This window comes from Engraulis encrasicolus, chromosome 19 (assembly GCF_034702125.1).
Source record: "Engraulis encrasicolus isolate BLACKSEA-1 chromosome 19, IST_EnEncr_1.0, whole genome shotgun sequence".
Lineage (NCBI taxonomy): Eukaryota > Metazoa > Chordata > Actinopteri > Clupeiformes > Engraulidae > Engraulis > Engraulis encrasicolus.
Window position 1 is genome coordinate 49,534,507 of NC_085875.1, and position 12,500 is coordinate 49,547,006.

Here is a 12,500-nt window from a genome sequence, read left to right on the forward strand (position 1 = left end):
TTGTGAGAATGGAAAATCACACTGGTTGTGAGAATAGAATTTTCTAACGCATCAATGACAGACCTTAGTAGAGCAGTCTAACACAGGTGTCATCCAATGTCACTGCATGGAGACACTGCTTAGAGCAAGCAACTATTGGACAGACACAGAGACACACACTTCACAAGGACACACACGCAAGGACATTAGGACACACACATATACAAAATACAATCCCATTATCTTAACTTCCTCAACCTGAGCTTGTCACCTCATGCTTCACTGACGCCCCGCCTCTGTGGAGAAAAGAATTACGTTTCTAGTATTGGGGGACTTTTACCCACTCAACATCCCGATTGCAGATGAAAAAATGACCTTTGAACTGCGCTTTTGCGAGATATTGAATTAAACTTGTGACGCCTATGACGTCTTCATGAGGCGACGTTATCATAAGGCCACAAGCACAATGGGAGGATGGGAATTAGGATAATGGGAAGAGCCCCTGGAGGAGGACAGGACATAGCAGCACATGGAAACTCAGTTCCATCTACAGGGAGAAGCACACAGGCGTTGAAGCAGATGCGCGCACGCACACTTACACATACAGTACACACGCATTGTCATCATATTTTGGTCCGCATGGCCCCTGCCGACTGGTAGTGGTGTGCATTGGCACTGCCCTCACGATTCGATTCGATTACGATTCGGGAGGTAGCGATTCGATTCGATTCAATTCTACGATGCATTGCAATGCATTACATTTCTACTGAAAGCAAAGCAAAAGTTTCATCAGTCATTATAAGGCAATACAAGTAGTCAGATACTGAGCAACATTTTATTGGCTGTTTTCTGTATCAGTCTTGCAGTTTTCAATTTTTTGATGTGCTTTTACTTAATTTAGCATTCATTTGCTCCTGAATTATCCACGGAAGTAATTGAAACTTTAAAAAATGCCACATCAATTCTGGAACTTGCCGCATTGAATTGAATTGTCCATGCCCCGCATTGCATTGCATTGCCGAATCGATTGTTGTTGACACCACTACCGACTAGTGATGCCAATGATCGTCTAACAGAGTAAGATACTAGGTGCGATCGAGATACGGCAACGGCTAAATCCGCATTTAGACAGCAATGCATTCTGGCTCAAAAAGTTGCATGATGGTTAGATTTCCTGTCAAACTTCAAAAATGTTGGTGATGTTGCATCGACGAGGTGACATGTAACATGGTGTCAAACTATCGCGGGACGAATGCGACTGCAGTCAGATCTTGCAACCTCTGCAGTTGCTTATCCCCTTCAACGCTCGCCTGCAGACCGCCTCCGAGGTCACACGCCCATGAACTGGTTGGTCAACAACTCACTCACATGTGTATATAAGTCTTGTCTCACACCCCTACACAATTTTGTGCAGGTCCCCACTTCAGCTCCTCCTCACTGCCTGTCCACCCCCCCTCCCCCACTTCTCACACGTGGTGTGTTTGTAGAGCAAACTGGTGCGAGCTCATCGTCTCGTTCATATTTGTGGCCAACTGTAAATGCGCTGTATTTAATAACACCCACATCGTGACAACAAGTTCTCGCTCACGTGCTTCGTCTATGTTGGACGACAGCAACAAAGTCGTATGGGGCTACTGCCAGCTCGTATTTTTCCAGGATCCATGTGACATCAGGTAAACGCCCCTTTAGGACATTTTTGGTTAGTAGACCTTTGGAGACTTACGGTTGAGAATAAATGCAGTTCCCTTAGAGCTGAAGATGGCAGTAGCGTATGTCATATCAGCCGCCACCAAACACCACAGAAAGAGAAGAAGAAGAAGGGGACAATGTCCCCTAAGGAGACCAAACTTGAGCACACTCCTTTGCATTGGGTAGCCATGGTTTGATTTATCTTTCTGCTACAAAATCTTTGCTGCAGCATTAGCAGTGACTAGCTAGCATTAGCATCCAGCTAATGAGTGAAATATGAAGGCCAGTACATTTCGGACGTGAAAAATAACAATCGGTTTTCTATTGAGTGGCAAGGATTTCACTGATAATTTATCCATCCGTGGCTGCCAAGTCTATTTCCACCTGCATACACATTGCATGTTCAAATCCACACCATTCTAGTGATGGACTCCACTGTTTCATGTAGCAGCACTACAATAGTGTGGGCATTCAACAGTAGGCGGATGTGCATGTATCTAATCACACTGCTTTTGCTCAGGACCATAAGTCAATGTGGTGCCCACTTTATAAACAATATTTGTTCAGTTTGTCTTCTGGTGCCCCCTCACTAGTCAAAAATGGTGGGCTGGCCCTTATGGATCATGCGGCCTTGCCTTTGCTCCAGAGACTTTGCACCAGTTTGTGCATTATACATACGTACAGAACGTGTCCTCCTGTCAAAGTCACCTTTTCTAAAGACTGGTAAGCCACTGAGCATGTGCTGTATATCCAGGAAGTGAAAGAGGCAAGAGGAGGAACCAAAATATCACATGTGAAAATCTTCCTAACATCCCCTCACCCCACCCCCCTCCTGGTTAACATACAGATCTCTCTCTCTCTCTCTCTCTCTCTCTCTCTCTCTCTCTCTCTCTCTCTCTCTCTCTCTCTCTCTCTCTCTCTCTCTCTCTCTCTCTCTCTCTCTCTCTCTCTCTCTCTCTCTCTCTCCAAACACACACACACACACACACACACACACACACACACACACACACACACACACACACACACACACACACACACACACACACACACACACAGAATTTAGAGAGGGGGGGGGGGGGTAAGAGGAGGTCATGTGATGTCCTGTGACTCTGGAGGAATGTAATGTGTGTGTGTGTGTGTGTGTGTGTGTGTGTGTGTGTGTGTGTGTGTGTGTGTGTGTGTGTGTGTGTGTGTGTGTGTGTGTGTGTGTGTGTGTGTGTGTGTGTGTGTGTGTGTGTGTTTGCGTGCGTGCGTGCATGCGTGCGTTGATCACGGGACGAGTAGAGAGGAGAGGAGAGCAGAGCAGGAGAGGAGAGCAGAGTGGAGAGGCTGGTCAGGATTAATCACCCGTTAGCCAACCACTGCACTACACTGCACCACCGCCAACCTCCCACCTCATCACCATCCACTGCACTGACCCTCACGGTAATACCCCATCATGTGACTGAGAAACTCCACAGGTACCGCTATAGCTACGTCTGTTCTGATTACTGTGGCAACTTAAAGGTGTACTGTGTAATGTCTTAAGTAGTTTCTTTCCAGTATTCATGCTGCCCATTCACAAATGGGCGGGGAAATTTTTTCGAATTTCCAGAAATAGATAATTTTAGCTGCAAAACATACGGTACTTTGGTGATACAGGAAATATTGGTTTATCTGATCCTTACAGTAACATGCTGTCATGTGACTGAGCTACTCCACGGTTACAGCTGTATTGCAACTATGCTGCTCATTGAAACTGTGCTGCCTATTGCCCAATTCGATCTTTTCATGAATATTTAATAAATCTTATTAATTAATATTTCCCAGTATGACCAAAGTACCGTACAGTATGTTTTGCAGCTAAAAATGTCTTTCTGGAAATTCAAAATGGTGGACATGGATCCACCTTTTCATGTATGCAGTCATAATTGTGGTGGTATTTGTGAAAAGTTAACATTTATGGGCAGCATGAATTCTGGAAAGTAACTGCTAAAAATATTGCACAGCGCACCTTTAATGTAACTTGACTGGCAGCCCCAGACTGCAGAGGTGTGAATGGCAGATCCTGGAAAAACCCTGTCTATTCACATTTCTTTGGAATTTCATTCAGCAATGAAAAAAGTGATATAGCCTTTGGCGGTTCAGAAGGCAGAAGGACACTTCATTTGAATAGGCCAGTCATGCAGTTCTCTGAATAGGTCAGTATCATGCGGCCATGTAGTCCTCTGAATAGGTCAGCCAGCATTATGCATTACGGGACTGTCTGGATTACATCTCTCTCTCTCTCCCTCCTTCTCTCGTTTTCTCTTTTACTCTCTTCACCGTTTTTTTTTTTTTTTTGCCGTTTGCCTGCTCTTTGGGGGGCTTTGTACATCCACTGCTTGCCTGCCTGCCTGTCAGTCTGTCTGTCTGCCTGCCTGCCAGCCTGTCAGTCTACCTACCTACCTACCTCCCTATCTACCCGCCGGCCAGTCTGCCAGCCTGCCTGCCAGCCAGCATGTCTGCCTACCTGCCTGTCAGTCATTCTGCGTGTCTGCCTGCCAGTCAGTTTGTCTACTTGCATGTATGTCTGTCTACCTTCCTGCATGTCTGCCTGCCTGCCAGTCTGTCTCTATGCCCGTCTCTCTACCTTCCTGTCTGTCTTGAGGAATGCTGCTGGGCTAGTCATGTGACTGGGAGGGTGATGGTCTGACTCTGCTGCTAATCTAATCTGATCTGATCTGATGAGGTGAGGTCACTACTGCCTGTGAGCTGACTCTCTTCTCACCTCAGCTCATCTCAGACTGTGGTAGAGAAGACTTGGCACGATGCTTTGATAAACAATGCTACTTCTTCATCAGTGTACCTGCTGAGTAGCTTTCATATAAAACTTTATTTACTGCCAGTAGGACTGACCATCTGAATATCAGGCATACAGAACAAACTGTGGAATTTTAGAATGGACTGTGGAGTTGAACCAGTTATGCAGGATTCATTCTTGTATGGAATGCTCAGTGCTTGAGTTGTTTCCTGATATGAAACCATTCACCCAACATCTTTATCACATAAGCACGAACCAATTAGTCATTGTTATATTGCCATATTAGTCAAGATCATCACACAATAGACCAAAATAAAATAGGAAAACAAGAACAGCAAACGACAGCAAACAAGTAGAAAAAAATATCTAAACTACTACAAAAATCACACACACACAGCACACACACACACATCACCACACAGCACATAAGCTCTACTAAAGAATCATCCAGCCAAGGCAGAGGGCAAAGGCGCCCACAACTCTTTCAGAAAGTCTTCAGAAGAGTTGAGCAGAGGGAGGAAGAGAGGGTGGGAGGAGTGCACTAAAGGGTAAGGGCCTCCGCACATCGGCTCCGACAAAGTGCAGAGCACTGCTGCGCCAAAGTTCGATTCCATTGTTGTCAATACAACCCCGCACATCCGAGGACTTTGGCTGGCGATTAGGGACGAGTTCTATTTTGTCTGAACCACCCACTGATTATCTATAGCTCTGTTGTGGTGAAATTGTGTGCGGGGGTTGGAATTGTGTCGGAAGCGAAAGTGCTCCGTGGAGCTGTCAGAACCCATGTGCGGAGAGCCAAAAGAGTCTTAGGGCTCTAAATTAAGCCTTTTCAACAGCAGCCAAAATGCCTAGTATAAAATTACTAGCCAAACATACACACACCCACTAATGGGTCTTTTCTACCAGCCAAACTAAAATGTCACCAGCATTTGTTCAGTTGGCTGGTGTTAATTTAGAACCCTGGTTAAGACGGCAATGAGAGGGAATAGCAGGAATAGTGACCCCCACTCTGGTAGCTCCCAATTGCGGGTGGAAATCACTGATCTGGGGAAAACCGACCCAGATGAGGACCACAGCCGTGGCACCACACCAGTCTACACGCATGGGTAGGGCTGGGCAACATGACGATATATATCGTTATCGTGATACAAAGGAGTCCATGGTGCCCTTTCTCCTCTATCGTTTCTATCATGATAGACTAAATTCTATCCATTAGTGCAGCCAATACACAATTTAATATAATTTAATAACATTTCGTATTGTCACTAAGGATGCTCTTGCAGTTCATGTAACTGTAAAAAGAATAATAAAAAAAAAATATTCCATTTAAGAAACGTTTTGTGCAACACTAAACATTTAAAATAAAATGAAAAGAATAACTGAAAACATACGCAATTGTGCAATATCGTGATATATTAATATATATCATCGTGATATAAAGTAATCCACATTGTGACATGAGCATGAGAATCTCACTATGGAGCAGAGGGGGTTCAGAGGTCTAGAACACACTATATAGACCATTCTAGAACACTCCGCACACTGCCGCCTTGGAAATCATTCTAGAACACTGAGGATAGCAGACTCCATTGGATCCACATCTGGATCAACACAGAGCTCTGGCACAGCTCTGGCCCAGAGTCCACTATTAGGGCGCGATCACACAGACCGCGGATTTCTGCCTACAATCTGCGATGCGCGTCCAGCTGATTAATCAGAAGTGACCACACCAAGCGCGGATCCACTGCCCATTCGAATGCGGTGACTAGGCAACGTAACGACTCAACTGTCACTCGCAACGTAGCCTAATCGATGGTGTTGTGTCATTAAATGTGAAAACATACACAAAATGCTTTGTCCATTCATCTATGTAAAATTAATAGAACTAGCTCTTTTCTTGCTCTCCTAAAGTTGGATAGTGAATCTGATATGAATGTTGATAACATCTCCTCGAACATCTGGAAATCCGCCGCGGGTTTTCCGCCTTGAGTTGAACTTTTTTCAACTCGATCCGCCCGGCGCGGAGAGGCGGAGAATCCGCAACCCGCCTTGCACTGATATTGGACGCATAATCCGCTCATTTTCATTGACAAACAATAGAACACATCCGCCTCCTACTGTAAAATCCGCGGTCTGTGTGATCGCACCCTTAGTGACTATTAATTGAATAGTCAAAGTCAAAGTCACGCAATGAGGCATTCCGACAGTGCTGCATATGCTAATCTTATCAAGTACAGTATAGTGCTGTGCACATGCACTCATTGTAATAACCTATGATACCCACAGCATATATATGAATTAAACTTGTATGAGAGTAAAATGTCTGACTGATCAGAGGACGTGACTGCTGTATGACAGAGAGGAGAGTGGAGGATCAGGGCATAAAGAACACCTTCTAGCAATGCTAAGAGGTTTATAGTCAGCAGACTGAGGTTTCTCACACAGCCCCAAGAACACAAACAGAAGGGGGGAGAGGGAGAGAGAGGGAGAGAGAGAGAGAGACAGAGAGAGAGAGAGAGAGAGAGAGACAGAGAGAGAGAGAGAGAGAGAGAGAGAGAGAGAGAGAGAGAGAGAGAGAGAGAGAGAGAGAGAGAGAGAGAGAGAGAGAGAGAGAGAGAGCCCTGCCTTTGTTTCAGTGTGTTTGTGTTACCTCACTAGATCATGTTAAATCTGCTTTACTGAACTACTGAGGGAGCCTTTTCAGGTTTCTCCAGGCCGGTAGGGATCATTCTTAGCATCCAACCTCACCACCTGATTGAATCCTGGGTGCGGAATTTGGTCAAGGGAATTCCGGGGCATTGTGAGGGCGACTGGACACAACACAAGAATTAGCCCAAATGGGAGGGAGTGTGGGAGTGTGGGAGTGTGGACTGTGGAGGTGACTGAGAAGGCTGTTCCCTCTCTTTGGTCGTTATCATTTGCTTGTTTTTGGAGAGAGGTGACAAAACGAGAACGGAGCAGTCCCATGAGCCTCTGGGGCAGTGGACAGGGCCTCTGTTGACCGACAAGGACGCTCTGTGAATGGGGTGCTTTGTTACGCCACTTTGAAGTTGCGAAATGTGGGGGTGAAAGGGTGCGTGCGTGTGTGTGTGTGTGTGTGTGCTGCCTGCTCTATATCCATGGGAAAAGCAGGACATTAGGGGCAAGGGCCGGTGTCTTGCTCTCTGCCAGGGCAGGGCTGGTGATCGGGGAACACAGGGCCACACTAGTGTGTAGTGTGTCTGTAGTGTGTGTGTGTTCGGGAACACAGGGCCACACTAGTACAGTATGTAGTGTGTGTGTGTGTGTGTGTATGTGTGCGTGTGCGTGTGCGTGTGTGTGTGTGTGTGTGTGTGTGTGTAAACACAGGGTCACGCTAGTATGGCTGACCTGACCAGGCACCAGCCCCACTGAAGTGATGGCAGCAGGACACTCAGCCATGACAGTAACAGACTGTGAGTGTTTGTGCGTGTGTGTTTGTGCGTGTGTGTTTGTGCGTGTGTGTGTGTGAGTGTGTGTGTGTGTGTGTGTGCGCATGTGTCGTTCCTCATTTTCTAAAAACAAGAGGACTATATTCTCTAGACTAGAAAAGAGTAGGGCATCTGGACTAACTCTAGATATACCAGGGCCTATCTGGACCAATGCTAGGGCAGTGTTTTTCAACACTGGGGTCGCCTGAAAGGTCAAGGTGTGAAAAAAACTGATACTGATATTACTTGACATAGCATAACTATTCAATATTCTGTTTGAAAACGCTATTTACAATCTCAGACTGTCATGAATATCTATAGGTTTAATAGCCTACAACTTATGTAACTTAATCATGTTTTAATTTTTGTTTCGAAAAAACAGTGTATGGGGTCGCTGCAGATTTGGGATGTCAAAATGGGGTCCCATATCAAAAAAATGTTGGGAACACCTGTGCTAGGGCCTCTGAATCAATACAATGACCTCTGGACCAAGACTATGGACTTTGGACTACTATATGCGTACATGTATGAGATTCACCAGGGAGGGTGTGAGAGAAGGGAGTGTGTGTGTTGGTGGGGTCGGGATCCACACTAGGGTTTAATCCCGGGACCCGGGATTCCCGGGAAATCTGATCAAAACAATTTCCCGTTTCCCGGGAAAGCCATGACGGGAAACCGGGAAAAAAAATTAAGTGCGTGTCTATTTGTTGTCCCAGCAACATAAGCAACAGTGCCATCTAGCAGCGGTAACAATTCAGGCTTATTTAAGCAGCGGCAGCAGTACAGGCCCATTTCAGCAATGTCTGAGGTGCGCGGTTGACGTATTATTTCATCCGCAACCGCTTCTCAGAATTTCTAATCCACCCGCCCTAATGTTTTTTCTCCAATTTCCAAAACCGAATCCGCCCGCCATCCGCCTATTAGTTTTTAGTATTTAAGATGCCTGAGGCACATAGTCGATCGTCTTTTTCAAGCAGTGCAGGTCATTTACATCTTGCCAGCCCATGTTTAAAAAAAATCTCTAACTTATAGCGATTCCCAACTTGTCTCCACCCATCGCACAACGTGAAAGTTGAAACGTGTGGATGCTTTAATGCAGCCTAAATTTTAACAGTTTAAATACATCCAGTCCAAGCAGCACAATCGAAACTATTGGCTATCTAGCTTACAAGTTTGGATGGTATCCAATAAGACGAGTCAAGTGTCTTGCGAAGAGTGCAGAGAATTACGTCGCGCGTGTGTGTGTGAGCGAGAGAGGGTGAGAGAGGGAGCGATTCCAAACTTGTCTCCATCCATCGCACAACGTGAAAGTTAACGTGTATGCTTTCATGCAGCCTAAATTGTACCAATTTTGCCTCCTCTCCAAGCAGCACAATCGAAACTATTGGCTATCTAGCTTGCAAGTTTGGCTGGTCTATCCAACAAGATGAGTCAAGTGACATATGTCTTGCGAAGAGTGCAAGCGTCGCTTTGTGTGTGAGCGAGAGAACCAGAGAGAGAACGAGAGAGAGGCGCTTCCCAAAATCGCTCTGCAGAAAGGGCAAGGCGATGTCTCCAAATATTAGACAAAATGCAGCTTATTTTAGTTAAGTAGACATCAGGAAAGTATTTTGTTTAGTTGCAAAGCCGAGCTGATTGGTTCATATCAAGTCTAGGCTATGCCTATATTTTAATGGGTTTATTATGCGCGCGAGGTCACCTAACTGTAGTGACGCCCGGTGCTATTACCAGAGGAAAACGATAGCACTTGGGCAAAGGGTAAAGTCAGTTTAGCCATGCATACCTGCCTATGATGAACCAGTTTTCTTCTTTGAAAAAACACTCTTCCTGGCGCTAAAGCAAACTGCCATTTCTGACTGACCCAGATGAAATCCCATGCACGGAACTCCACTATTGAGATGACATCGCATAGGCTATATTTCCCACCGCTTATCACAGTAGCCGACAGTGAAACATTGTTCTCATGAAGCTGGCGGTAGACGTGTATACTATCCACAGGTGAAGGACAATGTGCCATGATTTTGCGCACAACCTCAAACACAATTCCTTAATGGAAAATAGCCAACCCACTGTTGCATCAAACTTATAGGTGAAAGTCGTGAGCTCCACCAACAATCCACCGTCATTGATAAGCGCTGCATGCTGCGCACAGGCTATCATCTTACACTTCATTATTATTGTGTTGGTGGATAGGAGAGCTTAATCTTAATTCCTTTCTCCCAATAATGATACAAACAGTAACAACTTACAAAATGCCAGTTTGGGAGGAACAGTTGAATTATAGCCTGTACATGACTAGATCAAAAAAATTGAAGAAAAAAAAAAAAAACCGGGATTTCCCGGGATTCCCGGGAAATGGGCCGTCAGATCCCGGGATTTGATTCATGCCATTTTCGGGAAAAATATTAAACCCTACTCCACACACACAGTCCTAGTGTAGTTCTATCAAACATCTTCTAGTAGAGTAAGATACTTCAAGCCCATACTTTTCCAGACTCTGTGTGATGTTAAGTGAACATCCCTTTAGGAGAGCGTCGGTTAGGAGACCTTTAGGAGACTTAAGGAGTTCCCTTAGCGCAGTAGATGGCGGTAGCGCACATCTTATGCAAGCCGCCACCAAACACCACAGAAAGAAAAGAAGAAGGAGGGGACAACGCCACCTAAGGAGACAGAACTTGAGCACACTACTGTGCACTGGGTAGGCAGGGTTTAGGGTATCTTACTTTACTAGAAGATGTTTAGCTCTATGGCAGCACATGAGGACACATGGGACGTCAAGGCCAGTAAGAAACAGCTCTAGAAGGCTCCAGAATGAGGACAGTCAGAAGCGGCTCGAGGGAGCTCTAGATTGTTCTAGAAGGAGCAGCTGGGGGGACTCTAGAATGTTCTAGAAGGAGCAGCTTGAGGGGGTTCTAGAATGTTTGAGAAGGAGCAGCTCAAGAGGACTCTAGAATGTTCTAGAAGGAGCAGCTTGAGGGGCCTCTAGAATGTTCTAGAAGGAGCCGCGGAACAAAGGGTGAAAAAAAACGGCCCAGGTGGGGAGTAGTGGAGAGGTGAACTGGGAGAGGGGGGTACAGGTTGTACAGTACCTTGACAGCGCTTGCGCTTGTGACACGTTCTCGTGCCCGTCTGATATCCCCTCCACTTGAAGAGGAACGTGAGGTAGAACGTGGGCAGGTGGGAGAGAACTGACACACCAACACAACGCATTAGAATGAAGCACATGAATGATGGCAGAACTTACAGCACACTGGGCCTCCAGCAGCACTGAATACATCAGTCCCAAGTCAGAAAGAGCATTAGATACGTCACTCTTATCACTATTACAGAATATACTAATGTCACTACTACAGATGCCCCCAACTCAGAAGGGGTGTTAGATGCATCTTATAAATATTAGAGAATATTTTACTGTGTTACTACAACACCCCCGACAACTCTGACATTACATTGCACTATTACTTCAACAACCCAACATGTCACTTTTCTACCCACTCCTTGCTGATGTACACTCACACATATACAGGCTCGCTCACACACACACACACACACACACACACACACACACACACACACACACACACACACACACACACACACACACACACACACACACACACACACACACACACACACACACACACACACACACACACACACACACACACACACACTACAAACTAAGGCCCTGTGCCCTGTTTCAAGTAATTGGTTTGATGACAACATCTTGGTAAGTTAACCCAAAGTGATGGTTTACCCTTTTTATTTGTTGCTCAGACAACAAAGTGATGTTTTTTTGAACAGGGCAATAATCCATTTACACATATGAAATCTCACGCAGCTAATCACTTAATGAGGTTGAAACAGGGTCATATTATTGCAGATACATACAAACTACACTGTAAAACATTGCAAGACAGTTAAACGTAAAACCTAAGTTGCCCTGCTGCCTTAAATTTGTACGTCTGTAAGAGGCTTTCTCAAGTTGAGTTAACTTAAAATCGTAGCCCTATAATGCACGTCATGCCACCAGTGGCATGCTGTAATAGTCATTGAAAGGTTAATTACCATAGTGCTACTCTATGACATAACAGAGGGCCTTAAGTAATGCAATATGACTCGGTCATTGCCATTCTGCTAACAGCAAATTTATAACGCCGTTCTTTAACAAGGCAGAAGGGCAACTTACTTTTTTATGTTCAACGGGCTACAATGTTTTACAGTGCACTTGAGTCCTGTTATCACTCAAGCAGATGGGTATCTCAGAGTACATGTATGGCATGTATAAGTGCAGGTGCCCACCTAGAGCGGCATTCCTCTGTGTCAGGACACAGCACTATGCACTGACGTCAGATCATGGCAGGGTGTGTGTGTGTGTGTGTGTGTGTGTGTGTGTGTGTGTGTGTGTGTGTGTGTGTGTGTGTGTGTGTGTGTGTGTGTGTGTGTGTGTGTGTGTGTGTGAGTGTGTGAGAGAGAGAGAGAGAGAGAGAGAGAGAGAGAGAGAGAGAGAGAGAGAGAGAGAGAGAGAGAGAGAGACTGAGTGCTGCTGGTGGATCATGGTCAAACATCTGTGCCCGAGTACAAGCTGTACTTGTGTG

General features: G+C 45.5%; 1 protein-coding gene across 2 annotated transcripts in view; it reads right to left on the reverse strand.

The window, feature by feature from the left end:
- Positions 1–12,500, reverse strand: part of ddhd1a (DDHD domain containing 1a) — a 51,871-nt gene that overhangs the window by 17,771 nt on the left and 21,600 nt on the right. Inside the window, exon 3 of one of the 2 annotated variants that reach the window (XM_063184634.1) lies at positions 10,992–11,090. The exons of the other annotated variant lie outside the window; for it this stretch is intronic. Within the exon in view, the coding sequence (XP_063040704.1) occupies positions 10,992–11,090 (99 nt within the window). The remainder of the gene's footprint in view (positions 1–10,991; positions 11,091–12,500) is intronic. 2 annotated transcript variants of the gene reach the window in all.